The 16,982-nt window shown below is 51.8% G+C and overlaps 4 protein-coding genes across 4 annotated transcripts; 2 read left to right on the top strand and 2 right to left on the bottom strand.

Moving 5' to 3' along the window:
• Nucleotides 1-6,887: 6,887 nt before the first annotated feature.
• Nucleotides 6,888-8,825, top strand: CTRU02_200168 (multicopper oxidase; the record flags this gene model as incomplete). Its single annotated transcript, XM_036723286.1, has 4 exons — nucleotides 6,888-7,097; nucleotides 7,152-7,306; nucleotides 7,356-7,493; nucleotides 7,553-8,825. 4 exons carry the CDS (start codon nucleotides 6,888-6,890, stop codon nucleotides 8,823-8,825), a joined length of 1,776 nt encoding a protein of 591 aa, XP_036585075.1.
• Nucleotides 8,826-10,671: 1,846 nt separating this feature from the next.
• Nucleotides 10,672-10,970, bottom strand: CTRU02_200169 (uncharacterized protein; the record flags this gene model as incomplete). Its single annotated transcript, XM_036723287.1, has 2 exons — nucleotides 10,672-10,785; nucleotides 10,875-10,970. 2 exons carry the CDS (start codon nucleotides 10,968-10,970, stop codon nucleotides 10,672-10,674), a joined length of 210 nt encoding a protein of 69 aa, XP_036585076.1.
• Nucleotides 10,971-11,934: 964 nt separating this feature from the next.
• Nucleotides 11,935-13,439, bottom strand: CTRU02_200170 (DCMP deaminase; the record flags this gene model as incomplete). The annotated part of the gene is made up of 3 exons (XM_036723288.1): nucleotides 11,935-11,988; nucleotides 12,043-13,334; nucleotides 13,418-13,439. 3 exons carry the CDS (start codon nucleotides 13,437-13,439, stop codon nucleotides 11,935-11,937), a joined length of 1,368 nt encoding a protein of 455 aa, XP_036585077.1.
• Nucleotides 13,440-14,283: 844 nt separating this feature from the next.
• CTRU02_200171 (e1-like protein-activating enzyme) lies at nucleotides 14,284-16,558 on the top strand (the record flags this gene model as incomplete). Its single annotated transcript, XM_036723289.1, has 4 exons — nucleotides 14,284-14,480; nucleotides 14,531-14,657; nucleotides 14,722-16,053; nucleotides 16,100-16,558. The coding sequence occupies 4 exons, from the start codon at nucleotides 14,284-14,286 to the stop codon at nucleotides 16,556-16,558; spliced, it is 2,115 nt and encodes a 704-aa protein (XP_036585078.1).
• Nucleotides 16,559-16,982: the final 424 nt, after the last annotated feature.

The raw sequence follows: 16,982 nt of genomic DNA on the forward strand, positions 1-16,982 counted from the left end.
GGTAGTTTTGATGAAGCAGATTGTAATTCAACGCTTCTTGTCATCTAGAGATGAGGATTTGACTTATAATGAGCAATAATTACGATGTCGTTACTGTATCCGAGTATATTCATGCCTCAGTTGCACCCTAACCACGCGTTGTTCCTTACGCCTCAGCCAAAAATTTCATTCAAAGTAGAGCAATACAGGCATTATGATTTAGAGATTATAGTGGTTTGTGCTGCTCGAGATGAAATATGCACTGAAAATGGGTGCCGGATATGTCCTTTCTCTAGAAGCCACGACACCTCAGTGGTTGCGTACGGCCTGTTACCGGAATTAACGGCTGCTATTTCAATGCGTGGGGTGGTGATGAATGCTAGGGAGACATCCTTTGAACCACTGCTTCCAACCAAGGGAGAGATCAGGCAAGGTAAGCGACACAACTAGACAAGTTCCACAAGAGCGTTATCTGATGTTTTGATGGAAAATACGCGTCGGGACGTGCGCCCTTACTGAATACCAAGAAAGATCATGCTGATTAGCCCTTAATATCGATGAGTCTGGATGGATTTTCAATCAAGTATGCCAAAGAAGGCAAGCTATTGACGTAGGCGGTGAAGCTTTCTTGGAATGTACAGATCCTCAATAACCGTAGGGTGGAGTACACTCTCGCCGTTCCTGATACTGTCACTCCAGACTCAACGATCTTTTCTAACGATGAACTAGAGACAGGATCAGGTGAGCAACAAATGCTGATAAATAAAACTATTAAATAGGGCTCTGTAGGTACTGCCCCGCTTCAGAACGAGCCGAGGGAGGCTTAGGGGTAGGTTACATACATGAAGAAATAGCTACACAGGGCCAAAAGAATATGAGCTGGACAATCTAGGAATCGAACCTAGGACCTACCGCATGCGAAGCGGTCGTTATACCACTAAACCAATCGCCCATTTGTTGTTGCTGTTAGGTTAAAACACCTTGCTCTCGTTCATATTCGAAAGAATGTTTGTAAGAGGAACTGCGGCTGAGTGGTTGTGTCCAGTTAGGGAGGTGGAATAGAGACATGGCGCCTCCGGATAGGTGAGGTGGAAGACTGACAGGCGGGAAGTTCCAGGGGCAGCAATGGCATGACAAAAGAATAGCTACACAGGGCAAAAAGAAGATGTGCTGGACAATCTAGGAATCGAACCTAGGACCTACCGCATGCGAAGCGGTCGTTATACCACTAAACCAATCGCCCACTTGATCTTGTTGTTGGGATATAACACCTTGCTCTCGTTCATATTCGAAAGAATGCTTGCAATAGGAGGTGCGGCTGAGTGGTTGTGTCCAGTTGGAGAGATGGAGTTGAGACATGGCGTCTCCGGATACGTGATGTGGAAGACCAACTGGCGGGAAACTCCGGGGGGCATCGATGAAGTGAAGTAACTAGATACGGCGGTGAGGAGGAACGGAATTTGGCCGTGTACAGGATTTGTTGATTACTCTTCGATTGCAGGCGGTCTGGTGTTGGGTCGTCTGAATAGGTTTGGCTTAACTTTCGATATTTGCGGAAAAGGGGCTTTCAAGGATAGAGAGATTAAGAAACTTGTGGACCCATTTTGGCGGATTGCTCTTATCCTACAATGTCTTGATGCTAGAGGAAAAGGTCGAGTGACGGGGATGACAGGTGGTTGGGACAATCGCGGAATACGTCAAACTTCAAGCTCTAGTACGGGGTAATTCCACATCCTGACCCACCAGCTTCAAAACCATGTAAGTACTAAGCAACTTGGACATATTGAGCCTCAGTTTCCAGTTGTTCATCTGGAATAATGAGCGATGATTAGGTCGAACTTGAGAGAGGTGTACCCAAGGATCGCCAAAAGCCAGTGTTATATTGTGCTTCTTGCTTGTCATCTCCGTACGCCATCTATAAGTGTCAATGGTGTGAGCTGACAATGGGTCATGCCAAGGGAACGTGCAAAAAGCGGAGCGGCGCCGGAGAGAGAAGCGGCCCGCGCCGGCCTCCACAGTGGGCACCGGCATCATAAGCGGGGCGACGGACCCTAATCGGAACCCGCGTGCAGGCATGCACCATAAGATGTGTAAATGTCAATGGTGATAAGAATGCGGGTTTGAGACATGGACGTTCATCCCAGCGACCAACGCTTCGTCGAAGGAAGCGCAGGGAATCTGACGTGACTAACCCTACCGACATAATTGCTTTCCCTGTCTCAACCGGTGCTGCAACTCTAACGGTGTCGATACCCCAACATCACCGTTGGGCCCATGGCACCGGCTCCGCATTCACGAGATTTCAAAAGTTGTAAAAGGTGCCATCCGGCGGCCTCGGCATCCGAGAGGAGGCTCGTTGCGGCTCGATCGGACGGATGGTTGGCATGATGTTACTTAAGTGCTTGGCATATTAGTACGACGCTATGTTGGCTTCGGGACCTTGCATACGAGATTGATTTTAGGACATGGGCTGTTAGAGCGGTGCTGCACTAGAAAATCCGCAGTGCGACGTCAGCATACTACCGTTACTTTGAGATCTTTGACCTCTTATTTTGGTTTTGATGCGGCTCTATCGGGATGAATATTGACTATTTGGTTTCGCGGCATGTGTACGTTGCGTCAATAATGCTTAGACGCCTTGTGTCTACGCCACAGGACAATACAATCGACTTGACGAGTTGCCGAGCATGCCGAGAGAACAACGCAAGACCGCAATTATTGTGCACAGCCAAAGATGTTTGCGAGGCAGTCTGAGAACAAGAAAGCCGGTGCCGACTCTGACACCGGATTTCCGCCGAGAGGGCTGACGCAAAGAGCAGTGGTGAACAGTAACCATAGCAGAGCGAAAGGGCGACCATGGTGGGTAATTTCGGTCTCATGGGGCGCCTTTTGCCCAATGACGGTTTTCATTATGGCATAATTAGACATGATGTTAAAATAGCAAGCTTACCAACACCTAGAGTGACCCCGGCTGCCAAACCCCAGCTAGATCCCCATCAGGGGTAGAAGCCAGCTGACAGGCACCCACGCGCTGTAACCCAAACGAAAGCTGCGTCCAAAAAAGGACATAAGATGAACATTTTCTGTGGAACGTACACCGAATTCGTGTTCTGAAATGAGCAACACGTTCATGGTCGATATCGGACCAAGCATCGGCACCTGTGATGCCATAGGGTGATGTAAGGCCAGGAGTGACTTCGGCAGCTTTCTTTCTTTCGAGAAGGAAGAGAAGTAGCTGCAAGCGCAAGTGTGGTTGCTATCTTGAAGGGCGCTACTGGCCCAGGAATAGCAGACGAGCCTCAGGCTCAATGATTAGTGGGTGACAAGCTGGCATAGAACCGATGTAGAATAATGACGGAACTAAAACCTATGAGTGGCCGAGCGGAAGGTAATTTCACCCAAACTCAAGCCCCCCTCCTTCGCGATACGAGGTATAAGTGCGCCTAGGAAGGACAGGCTTCACACAGAAACAGGTGGTGCTCAGCGGCCCGCGTGGTGGTTAGACAAGCAGAATGGACTGGATCTCGCAGAAGACGCGAGACCAGACGAACCGTTTCATAGTCAGTCATGTCTGGAAGACAAAGTGTGGCTTCAAGCCTCGAAGAAACAAAAACAAAAAACATGGTCGACCGTTCTTCAAGTCGTCTGTGGGCGCCCACGTGTCGAGCGTGGAATAGGCAATGATTTGAGCCAGTCGCCCGGACTTCGCCTCGGAGTTCCACGGAGCGGACCAGACGGAAATAGTCGAGGGCGGGTAGCCCGGATATGTTGGCTGAGGTGAGGAGCAAGGGAAAAAGCCAAAGGGCCGAAGAGGCACATTGTCTTGTTATTGCCAGCCTTGCTCGGGGAGCGAATGGGTTGGAGGGATCGACGCCGCCCTGGACAGATCGGATCAGACAGACAACAGAAGTGGCTGCCAGCCTAACCCACCAAATCAGGGATTTTTTGCATCATGAGTTCTCCTACTGCGGCTTCATGGTATGAGGGGTCGGTCAAAGTTCGTAGTGAACCCAGATTGGATGGAGCTCTCCGGTACTCGAGTTATGCGTTGTCAGCTAAAATGCGTGTGAGCCTAGAATCTCTCGTGTTCTTGTTGATCCTGTAAGACATGCATATGCGCTGTGAGTGTAAGATAGCGGGAAGTGGGAGACCGTGAGAAGTGGAGGAAGAGCACCAGCAGCAGTAGTAATAGGGTTGGTAGCTGAGGCCGAAGAGGTGGAGAGTGTTGGTTGGTATTGGATGGCGTTGAGGCCTGGAAAAACGGATGGCATGATGTTGGCCGTCATGTTGGCCTTAGCTGATTCAGTTTGCTGGAAATGTAGGAAGAATCTTCCTTGCTAGGTTCCTTGCTAGGCGGAAGAGGCAGGCCACCATCAATGTCCAGCTGATAGTTGGCTTAAAGGCGGGAGGAGTTGGGAAAAAGCAAATCCTGATGCCTGTAGCAAGAGGCCCTGACCCTGTTTAGGGGCCTCAGCGGTGAGAATAGCGCTATGGCCGGTGAGATTGTGCTGCGTGTTTTACTCTTTTGGCCCTCCGCCATGGGCTGTGGGCCTGTGGCTGGTTACTGGCGCTAAGCTATCTCTGACCTGCTGCGGAAGGAAGCCACACCTTACTTGCTACCTTATGCTAGGACTTTCCAAGAAGTCCCGAGTACAAGTACCTACACAGTGAATAACAACAATACCAGGACGCGGTGAGTCTTATATTTGGGTGTGCACAGGACAGTGTGTGATTTAACTGCACTGTATGTCTATGGTACGTACAGCAGCAGCATCAGCTTCCCCGGACCACAGCCCATCTTCCCAACAACCCAATCCCGACCTCGCAGCCAACTTCCCTACCTCAAGACTTACCAGTCAGTATCTTTCTATCCTAGGTTCGTCCATCCTGACCTCACTGTGCGGCACATACAGGCTGCAGTCCAAAGGCACTTTGGCTTACGGAGTAGTGCCCTTCCTCCAGCTCATCCAGCTACTATCATTCGCCGGATGATGGCATCGCTGGCTGCAGCCATCATCCTTCTTCCATGTCCTTGGAAATGATACAGGGCTATCCTAGCCAAAGTGTCGCCGATTGCCATTACATCAGATCATCTTTTTTCGTCCCATAGGGCTACTACTTCTGCTAATAGTTTTCTGCAGATAATCCCTATTGCCATGACCTTGCGCCCTTCCGTTTATCCTCCTCGTGGTCTGAATGGCGGGTTGCCCCTAAAAATAGCCCCCAGATGCCGTGTCCCATCATTCGAACAGTAGCGGCAGCACCGCCATCTGGGTTCATCTGGCGATGACTCTTCTAAGCAAGCAGAAACCGGGCCTCGAGAGGACTGAGACTCGACGCTTCATGATTCGCTCAAGAACCGCGCCGCTTGGTCATTGGATGGTACCGCGCTGCCTGCAAGTAGACAGGCCATCTAGGACCTCACAACAAATCAGGTGTGCCCATCTCCGCGTTTGCCGGGGTCCGTATTCTGGGGGCAGTCTTTCTCCACGATTGTTACTACCAAGAGATGCATTTTTGCTTTTGCGCCTGTCACTCGTATTCTCACAACCTCTGTCCTCCGGCGATTTGCGCATGGGAACCGGCCCGTGAACCTCACCGCCGACTCAAGAGTACTCCTCAACAAGAGCAGACATCCGGCTCGTCATGTTTCCCTCCTGCTAGCCGTTCAAATTCCTGTCGGAGATTTATTGGCGATGAAAGCAGGTCCAGTTTTTTACCTGCCGGGCCAGAGATCCCAGTAGCCTGGCTCATGTCTTCCTCGAGGGGCTCCCGTGCCAAGTCTGGGCGTTCTGCACCATGCCATACGAGGTTCCCAGCTGAGATTGTACAGTTTAGAGTGCTTTGCCAACAACTTCCCAAGGATCCATACCGTGCTGAGATCATTTTTTCATTGCTCTCTCGGTTGTGAGCCAGTCACGTCTCCTCTGAAATGTGGTCAGACCCTTCTCGGTTGGCGCGAGTGTGTCCCCGAGACACCAAGACACCCTCCATTATCACATCAGAACTTTGAACGTACCATTGCAACCGGACGCTTCAATATTGGATTACACCGATTGTCTGCGTGACATATGCCGAGTTAGGCGTCCATCGATGCGACCGTAGACCCACGGCCACATGTGTAGCTCATTGCCGGGTACTATGACATATAGTTTGCCTCCAAGTGGCCGTCAGCCCCATCCTTCAACTATTATCAGCCTCCGCCAAATGAGCCAGTCAAATGTTGCCGGATTTCATACACCTCATATGGATAGGGCAAACATTGGACCAAAAAAGGGGCAGATCGAGTACCCAATTTGGGGATCTGGCATGGCCTTTCCTATAATCCGTTTTGTTGCTTTCCGTCTGCCTGGCTACTGCCACCCGCGGCAATCCGGAGCTCAGCCTCATCCCAAATGTATCATTATTTGGCCTGGCATTCTCCTTAGTACCTTTTTGCCTGTCAAGCCAAGGCGGGACTTTGCAGAGAAGCATGTTCCATCACCTCCACGGTGGAACAGGCAATCGTCCCCACGTCGTGTTCCCGTGCCCACGACGAACGGGGCCTGGCCTAGTTGTTCCCTCCATGTCAGAATGAGGCATGGTATGGTATGTTATCTGCCCGAAAGGTAGGGGTGCAATGTACCTCACTTCTACTCACCCCTCTAGCTCTCACTCGCATCGTGGCACTCCTGGTGGACTATCCATCCTGTGCAGACGCCACTCTAAGCTCATGAACCTGCAGGTATAACAAAACTATTGATGTTCTTCTCCGAAATAGGTTAAGTTGTTGTCAAAGCCTCTTGCTGATATACACGAGATGTATATAACCTCTTCATTTCTTCGCAGATCTCAGGTTATGGAAGCAACAAGTCAGTCGCTCATCTCCTATTGTCTAATACAGTCTCCTGTCTGTTAGCAAACTCACTATGCATTCCAGCATGATTCGAACCGCCTTCGGAGCTGGTATTTTCCTTGCTTCTCTTGTCACTGGCAACCCTCTTCAATCGTTAGAAACACGCATAAGTCAAAAAGGCTGCGGTACTCACGGGCCCAGAAACCGTGCCTGCTGGAAGGGGAAGTACAGCATCGATACTGACTATGAATACGTGACGCCGCCTACCGGGAAAACGAGAGTGGTATGCTCCTTCATCCTCGCAAAATTTTACGCATCCCAGCTCACCTTTCTACAGTTTGATCTTACAATTACCAACCACACAGACTTCGCACCAGATGGCGTCAGCAAACCAGCCATGCTAATCAACGGCCAATTCCCAGGTCCGACGATTGAGGCGGATTGGGGCGACTTTGTGAAAATCAATGTCCACAACCAACTGACTGATAACGGGTGAGTATACCAGAATATGCATTGCGGATCAGATCTAACGAGATATCAGTACCTCTATCCACTGGCATGGCATGCACCAGCGCAACACCAATGATCAGGACGGTGCCAACGGTATTACTGAGTGTCCCATTCCACCTGGACACAGCAAGACCTACTCCTATCAGATGATTCAATATGGTACTTCCTGGTAGGCGCTTTCTTCTCTGTTGAAGAACAAGGGACCCGTTTCTAATGCGTCTGGAACAGGTACCACAGCCACTTTTCCGCCCAATACGGCAACGGCATTGTGGGCGCCATTCAGATTAATGGCCCGGCATCCGCTAACTACGACATTGACCTCGGCCCATACAGTATCAGCGACTGGTACTACGACACTGCCGACCGCCTTGAGCGCCGTGCTGAGCTTGTCGCCAATGGACCTCCTCCGGACAGTGATAACATTCTCTTCAACGGAAAGAACGTCAACGTCCAGGGTGGCGGTCAGTACCAAAAGACGAAGCTTACTCCTGGCAAGAAGCATCTTCTTAGGCTGATCAACACCTCCGTCGACAACACCTTCACCGTCTCCCTGGTAGGCCACAGTTTCACCGTCATTGCAACCGACCTTGTCCCCGTCAAGCCCGTAAAAAAGGACAGCCTCTTCATGTCTGTCGGCCAGCGCTACGATGTGATCATCGAAGCCGACCAGAAGGTCGGCAACTACTGGTTCAACGCAACCCTGGGCGGCGGCGGACTCTGCGGAAAGTCTAGAAACCCCTTCCCTGCCTCAATCTTCACCTACAAGGGCGCACGCGACGCGCTCCCTTCTAACAAAGGCATCCCACCGGCCGGGGCCAGCTGCGCCGACACCGTGGGATTCACCCCCGTGCTGCCCCGAAACGCGCCTGCGTCTGAGTTCAACCCCAATAAGCAAATCCTCGACGTCTCCCTGGATCAGCCTGTCATCAACGGCGAGAAGGTCTTCCGCTGGAAGGTCAATGGTTCCTCCATTGATGTGCACTGGGACAAGCCCACCCTCGAATTCATCGCCGAGGGCAACTACTCTTGGCCACACTACACCAACGTCATTGACATCCCCTCAGCTAACGTCTGGACTTGGTGGGTTATCGAGAACACCGGCGCCCTTCCCCACCCTATTCATCTGCACGGCCATGACTTTATGTTGCTCGGCACGGGCAGTGGCACCTTTGCAAGCAGCCAAGGCGCGACCAACGGCACGGGTCCTTACTCTGCCACCTCTCACCAAGGCCTAAACTTCAAGAATCCCATCCGAAGAGATGTTGCTCAGCTCCCAGGCGGTGGCTGGATGGTGATCGCGTTCAAAACAGACAACCCAGGCGCCTGGCTCATGCATTGCCACATTGCCTGGCACGTTAGCATGGGCCTCAGCGTGCAGTTCCTTGAGCGCAAGGAAGAGATTGCCCGAACGCTGAAGCTACAAGACATGCAACCCAACTGCGAGGCTTGGAGGAGATACTACCCGACAGCGTACTACCCGAAGCACGACTCTGGGTTGTAAATGATGCGCGCCTGAGGCTGAAAATCGGACAGAAAGGGCGGCGCTGATGACAGCTGCAGTGGCGTCCAACTGCCTTGCGTAGCAATAGCCGGGGCGGCAACACGAGCGCACCAAGTCTGGACGCCGCAAGCCTTCAACGTCATTTACTCGGCATGCACATTTTACTTCTGACCAACAGTAATTTTTTTTTTTTTGGTTTGGGTAGGCTATCCTGTCGCGTGGCCATACACCCTTTCCGTGACTACCGCACCACGGCATGATTTTGAGCGCTTAAGGCTTCTTCTTGTTTTTTATTTTTTTCCCCTTTCCATTTGACGTTGGAAAGGCCCATACTCCTTTCCGGACCACACTCACACACCACTCATGTGCATTTTACGAGGATGCAGGGATCTGAGTCCACTCATTTAGACTCATCACTAATGATCGGCCTCGAAAGCGAATGATTTGGAAGAATGAAGGGTTTTCATTATTGGACATATGTCATGTTCAGCTTGCGTTGAGCTGCAGGTAATAGTTTGCGTACGTGCATAAGCTGGAGTTTCGGGCATGGATACCTTTTGACGTGGGCCTCTTTTTTTTCGGTACGTGCCATTTAGATGATGGGATTCAAGCATTTGTTTTTAGTTGGACTATGATTGTCAAAATTCAAAAATTGTTTAATTTCCACTGGAGGAAGACGGATCGGTGTGGTTCTGCATGCAGTGAGATTGTAAGTGCCGTCGTTGGTCCGCGGGTACTTTGTATTTACGCGGTGACTCCTGTTTCTTTGGGTGTCTTAGTAAGACCAGAATCCGCCGGGAGGGATGGGAGGAAAGGTGCGGTTTTACTGCTTGATGCCCGCTGTTGTTGCATTGGGCGTGTTATCTGGGTGTTGCAAGGTATGACCTCAGCTTTTGTATCCCGGAGGTCAAACCTCCCCACATTCCGGTGCCGTCTCACCCGGTCGTCCGGCTCCGACGTCAGCTTAGTTGTCCGCTTGTCTGGTTTTGTTGGGCTGGGCCGCCGACTTGGTGTGAAGTTTGCTTTTCTTGGGGCAGCTTGATGGAGCTGAGTTCCGGGGATTTGGGATCTTGAGGGTTGGCATTGAAAATGCGGTGATGCAGTGTCATTTCTGGAGTTTTGCAGGTTGTTTATGCTGGGTAGACGAGTAGAGAGTGGTGGTATGGGTGTGTGTATGTGATTTGCTATATCTTCATAGCCTTTTTGTGATCCTTTTCTGGTATACCTGTGGCGGACATGGAGTATCGGGCTGAGGGTTCCTTTTAAGTGATTGGATGTGTGTGTGAAGATATCTTCTGTCGTGATTCACTTGCATTGCCTTACATTTATCGGTGCGTGAGGGGATGATAGACACCTTGGTGAAGAGGTGTTTTATGTAGTTGTGGATCAGACGTAGAAGAACGCGCTTAGACCAGGTTCAAGCTGTACAGTTCAAGCATCTTTTGATCTTCTTCAAGAGGACGGTAAAAGCTACTTTGCAGAGCAACATCTTCAAAACCAAGTAAACGTCTCATACAGTATACTTCGGTCTTCGATGACAACCCTTTCGTCACCATTCGTTTTAGATGTCCGATTTACGTTGGACGAATTTGGTAACCCAGTTAATCCAACTCTAGAACGCTGTTCCTGTCTGCTTTACTGCGTGGAGACGTTAAGCTGTCTTGCAGTCTAGAATAATGAGGACGTTCGTCTCCAACAACTAGGACACGATCTAGAGAAGTGATGAGAAATGATTCAACTCGGTCAAGAGACAACATGTTGCATTCATATTGAACTACCAGATATTGCCTCACGTTGGAAGAGTCGACAGAAAGGCACAGCCCATCTACTTGTCTCCTTCCCCTCATCAGTCCTGCATGCACTGAGCAGGATCAATGGACCGACATCTGTCGGCAGCCTCTACCTGCTCCTTTCGAGGGCCTAAAGCGGCGACAGGTGCTGCGAGAGCAAGTACTGGGGCCTGATGCATGACGGTCAGCGAATCGACGGGAGCTGAGATACATACGGAAGCAATAAGGATAGAGCGTAAGTTGGGGTCGTGCTACTTACCACGCTGAGCGCGGCATTGCCGGGGAAATTGAGACCAAGGCATTGTACGCCGGTGAAGGCGACGAAGCTGGCGGCGAGAGTAGACAGGATATGCATGATGCTTGAATGTTTGGGTTGAGAAACTGCAGGACACAGTAGGATAGAGTATTGAGAATGTGGCGTTGGAGTCTGAAGTCACAGAGTTGCGTGCAGGGTAAATTCCACAAGAAGAGAACGTTCACGGAATGTAACTACGGAGCCGTCATGTAGGCATTTATACCCGCGAAGAGTGAAGCCCTGACTCGGCCATGCCAGGAAGGCGAATGATGATGCAGCAGAGTTCCGACAAGCTGCGAAACCAATTCCATCGTATTCGCCACGGGTCGTTCGTGAGAGAAAATTGGAACCATGTTGGTTAGACTTTAAAACCACGCAGCCAATGACTGTCAACTTTAGACCGGTACGGTGCGGTAAAACATGTCCTAGTTCGGCCAGGATACGCCCTATGCGCCGCCGGAGAGATTTTAAGAAATTAGAGTTGAGCCGTCGTTTTACTGCGCGTTGTAGTAGTCTTGGCATCGGTGTACGCTCCGCGGGTTTCGGTTTCTCAAGTCGGGATGTGGCGAGTTGCTTAAGTCGGCGTCTACTATTGTTATTGAGGCTTACGCATACCCTAATAGGCTATTTGAAAGCTGAGCAACTTGCAAACCTGTTATGGCGTACCGGAGGAAACTCGTCAGTGTGTAAGTTTAGGATGAGAAAGTTATCCTAGTATCGTTAAATGCCTACCTGGGTGCCTGTCTCTGGGTCTATTGTATCCAGCACTAATGAACAAATGATGCGGCTTACACTGGAGTCTTGCTAATGCAACATCTTCGTTCCATGTCATGATGGCAGTGAAGTGCTACATGAGCATCACCTACACATCACCTGCACATCACCTAGTATCACTCGAAAGAAATCTAATGTGGGAGTCATCATGTCTTCGTAATTAACTGCAACGCTGATGTAGGGCTGAGCCAAAGCATACCCCCTGTCGAGATAGGCCGACCCATCAAGGTCCTCGGTCAAATCCACGCTCTTAATAAAGTTCAACCTTTTCCAAATTCTCCAAGTGAATCAATCCATTAGGAGGCTATACACACCTGTTAGTTCTCTTCCAAAGCAAGGACTGCTGTTAAAGACTCACCGGGATGTATTGCCTCAACTTCACGCCAGCCTGTCGGAACACCGCTGCCGTCTCCGTGTCCATGCTGTACCCCTGAGCATACACCACCTCGTCGATGCCGACCTGGCAAATCTTGATGCTGCAGGTAAGACAAGGGCAGGTGTCGCAGTACAGCACCGCCCCCTCGCGAATGCGCTCCCGACCGGCTTCCAGCAGCGCGTTCTCCTCGGCGTGGATGCACAGGCACGTAGCCAGCCCGACGCCGGATGAGTTGCCAGAGTTGCAGCGCGAGCACCCGCCGTCAGAGCAGTTCTGCAGACCACGCGGCGTGCCGTTGTAGCCGGTGGATATGACGCGCTTCTCGCGGCCGACCAGCACGGCGCCGACGCGGCGCTTCATGCAGTTTGAGCGCAGAGAGGCGAGCGTTGCGAGGGACATGAAATAGGCGTCCCAGCTAGGGCGCAATCTTACGGGATCCGCGAGCTTGAGCTTGCCCAGCGTGGCGTAGAGGTGTGCCAGCGAAGACGAAGTGTTGAGGAGACGGACCGTGGCGCGCGAGATGAGGGGCTGCAGGCCGTCGAACGGATCGTAGAGGTGAGCGTCCGAGGTTAGGGCGAAAGATTCGAGGGTGCAGTGAGGGTTGTGTAGGGCGCGGTAGCGGGCGTGGCGGACGGTCAGGGGCGCGTCGACGGAGATCAGCATGAAGAAGGGGCGGCGGGAGAGCTGGTCGAGGATGGCCTCGGTGTGGACATCGGTCATGACGAATCGAGACTGCCAACGGGTTGTGACATATTCGAGGAGGGCGTCGGCGGAAGAAAAGGTGACCTCTGTGGCGGTAGCGGCGGCAGCGGCAGAGACGGAGGCGCCACTGACAGATGGGGGCGGAAGCGGCCCTCGGACGGAAGTACCGCTGGTGGAGGGAGGCGGAGGCGGTCCTCGGACGGGCATGGTCACACCGAGAACGAAGGGCGCATTTGCGATGGGACAGTCTTTCTTGGTGTGACCCACCCCGTCACAATAGAAGCACTTGTTCTTCTTCTTTTTGCCCTTCTTACCTGGCTGCTTTTGAGCGCCAGCATCAGTGTCGCCGCTGACAGATGGTGCGACCGACGGCATCGAGGATGCGGCGAGGACTGGGGCGCCGACGTTGGTATCACCGGGAGTAGCACTGTCAGGGGTTTTATCTTGAACAGCGCCATTGTGAGAAGTCTCATTGCGGATAGAGATTTCTGAGGGGGCAGTAAGACGGAGCAGCTTAAAGCCATGGTGCTCGACCAGATACTGAGCAACAGTCTTCTTTCCGGCGCAAATGCCTGTTGTGGTGTCAGGTTGGTTTATATAAAAGAAATAAAGACTTGTTTGTTATATAGGCTCAGTTCAGATGAGAGTGACTTACCGCCGCAAATTCCAATAAGCATCTTGACGAATATCTGAATCAAAACTCTCTCAATCAAAAAGGTACAAGTCTGAACAAAAAAGCGCCAAGGCACAGTTGCAGTGGTCTGAGTATCAAACTACAGCTGTGTAGCTACGCAGAAACAGCCAATGCTGATGTGCAAAGCTCTGCAACAACCCGGCAACGAGGGTCCAATTGAAAAGTCGCGACTCTGAAGCCCCCAATTCCACAAACGCGGTTTACGCGTAAAGGGGTTTTTCCCGTTCGGGTCGGTAGATTGTACCCCGCGCTCCGACCGCACCGGAGTTTATCCGGCGGGACCTGCAGAGCATGACACAATAACCCCGTGGCCCCGAGCTTCACCCCCACCTTATGTCCAGCTGGGCAGGTGGCAGGTCACAGCCCGATGGGGGAGGGGGAAGCTACCCTTACCCTCTCTAGCCCTATCATGCTTACCTTGTCAGATACTTACCATTTCACTCTCATGAAGTTGTCTCGTTGTTCTCGTGATTCATAATCCCAAGAAGACGTGCCTGGTTGCCTGCGCAGCTGACTTCTTTTCTCCTCCCTCAACTCAAAAGCGCATACATCTAGTTTGCCTGGAGCCTCTCCCGGACGTGCAACTTACCTTTTCCGTCGCATCGCGGACTCCCACTTTTGAGTCATTTCGTGCCTGAACGGTCTCTGTTTTCAGTCTCGTTCCCCGCCATCGTATACATCCAAAATCCTAGGCGTCTTTTTTCTAGAGCTCTCCATCTTCACCAGAGTATAATTCGCCCTCATTACGTGTATTGCGAACCAAAGATTCCGACGCATATCTCCGAGGCGCATCGCGATCACCCACACACACAGCTCGCTCGCCTACGATGGCAGCAATCCAATACGCGCCGTTCTCTTCCGAGATCGAGCTTCCCTTTTACGCTGCCCTATTTTCTTCCAAACTTGAACATGACAAACTGGACGACTCGGCGCGTAGGGTACTGGGCCAGTATACCCCGCTGCCGGTCGAGCCGGGCCAGAGCTGCAAGATGTCCATCCTGGGTAACGCGCTCAAGGCCGACCAGTAAGCCTGGCCTATGGGCTTGGAGGCCTGTATCATGTTGACCGTCACAGGACTGATGAGGAGAGTAGGCCCAACGATGAGCACGTCCGCGGCGAGGGCTGGATCAAGAACGTCAACACCATCGAGGATTTCAAAAACACCGACAAGCCTGCCATGCTGAAGCTAGCTGCGCGGCATGTGAGTTTGATTTTGCCCAGACACGGGCGGCGCATCCACTGACGAGCTTGCTAATTTTTTCTAGATCTGGGACGCGATCAACGACGGCACTATTTATTCCGTACCGTCACTCCTCTCCTCCTTCACGATTCTTTCCTACGCCGACCTGAAGAAGTACCGATTTACATACTGGTTCGCATTTCCCGCGCTTCACTCAGACCCCCAGTGGAAACGAACAGGCCCTATCGGTCGCCTTGACCCCAAAGAGAGCACGTCGTTGGTTGATTGCGTAGGGACATGGGCGGCGAACCGCGATAAGCGCCAGAACGGCTTTTTCCTTGCGAAGAAGGCCCGTGGGGTTGATGTCAGCGATCTTGACAAGGATGCCAACAGCGATCTGCACGATCTTAACGACACGTTTGGCTATGTGTGGGAGGTTGCGAACTTGGGCGAATTCGAAAACGGCTTTTTCGACGGCGTTGCTGAGGAGGACAGATACGTTTCTTTCGTCGACCCTTCTACATACCCCGAGAACCCATCCTGGCCTCTCCGCAACCTGCTCTGGCTTGTTCGGCAGCGGTACCGTTTGACAAAGGTGCAGATTCTCTGCTACAGAGACATCAGAGCCAGTAGACACGCTGCCAGAAGCATCATTTTGCCTCTTGAGATGGACCCTGTCGAGCCTCTTGCGGTTACTGAAATGCCCAAGGTCACTGGGTGGGAGAGAGATGCGGAGGGGAAGCTTCGAGCTAGACTCGCAAACCTCGGCGAGTACATGGATCCGGCACGTCTTGCAGACCAGTCCGTGGACCTGAATCTCAAGCTCATGAAGTGGCGCATATCACCAAACCTGGATTTGGATTCGATCAAGAACAGCAAGTGCTTACTATTGGGAGCCGGTACTCTGGGTAGCTACGTCTCCAGGAATCTTATGGGCTGGGGCGTGCGAAAGATTACTTTTGTGGACTACGGCCGAGTCTCTTACTCTAACCCCGTACGACAGCCCCTATTCAACTTTGCTGACTGCCTAGAGGGCGGAAAGCCCAAAGCGATCCGCGCTGCAGAGGCACTGAAGGAGATCTATCCCGGGGTTGAAAGCGAGGGCCATGCGTTGTCTGTTCCTATGCTTGGTCATCCCTTTACAGATGAGGCGAAAACCAGAGCCGATTTTGACAAGTTGAAGAAGCTCATCGACGAGCATGATGCAGTCTTCCTCTTGATGGACAGCAGAGAGTCGCGATGGCTTCCGAGTGTGATAGGAAAGGCTACAGGCAAGATTGTGCTCAACGCTGCTCTCGGATTCGACTCGTGGGTGGTTATGCGACATGGTGTTGAACCGGAGAATGTTCAGCCAGAAGACAAGGAGCGTGCCACGCTTGGTTGCTACTTCTGCAATGATGTGGTTGCACCGGCTGATGTGAGTGTTCGTACTCCTTTATCTTTCATGTACTAACCCTATGCAGTCACAAAAGGATCAAACTCTCGACCAGCAGTGCACCGTTACACGGCCAGGTGTAGCGCCCATGGCTTCGGCAGCTCTTGTTGAGCTTTTCGCCAGCTTGCAGCAGCATCCTCTTAAGCATCATGCTGCGGCACCTCATACCTCGAACGACGAAAAGGACCCCGTTGACCACGCTCTTGGGTTGGTCCCTCACACGGTTCGCGGTTACGTCCACAACTTCAGCAACAAAGTGATCCGTGGTCAGTCATACCCATGCTGCAGCGCTTGTGGCCCTCCGGTGTTGGATGCGTACAGGAAGGATGGCTGGGCCTTTGTCAAGAAGGCTCTGCAAGAGAAAGACTACGTGGCGGAGCTGTCAGGGCTGGCGGAGGTACAGCGTGAGGCCGAGAGGCGGGCTGCTGCAATGGAGATTGAGGATGATGAGGAGTTTTTTGACGACGGCGAGGGTGAGTTGATTTAAAAGATGCAGGAGTAGATGTCTTCAAGGTTTGCTAGACCAGGCACGGAGTTACTTATGGGTTATTATGTCATGTGCAGTCTCGCTGCAATGTCTTGGGGTATCGGCAGGCGTTTTGGCATGGTCGTTTCTAAACGAGGTTTGCATCATGATAGCTTTAACGAAGACTGTTTATCGAGTTGGTTGTTACCTATGGATTTACTCTTCGTCGTACATCTTGCTGCATACCAAGTGTACTGTTTATTGACCCGGGAACCGGCGAAGTACATGTCATGTCGTACAAGATGAAGTCGATCCTATCACAACCGACGGTTCTCCGGAAAAGACGGCGAACTTTGTGTTTTCCCCTCTCCCAGCATCGAGATTCGTCGTAGGAGATCCTCGACGCAACAAGCCCTGCTTCTTTTTGTGTGTGAAAAAGTCACTT

This window comes from Colletotrichum truncatum (genome assembly GCF_014235925.2).
Source record: "Colletotrichum truncatum strain CMES1059 chromosome Unknown Contig_0001, whole genome shotgun sequence".
Classification (NCBI taxonomy): Eukaryota; Fungi; Ascomycota; class Sordariomycetes; order Glomerellales; family Glomerellaceae; genus Colletotrichum; species Colletotrichum truncatum.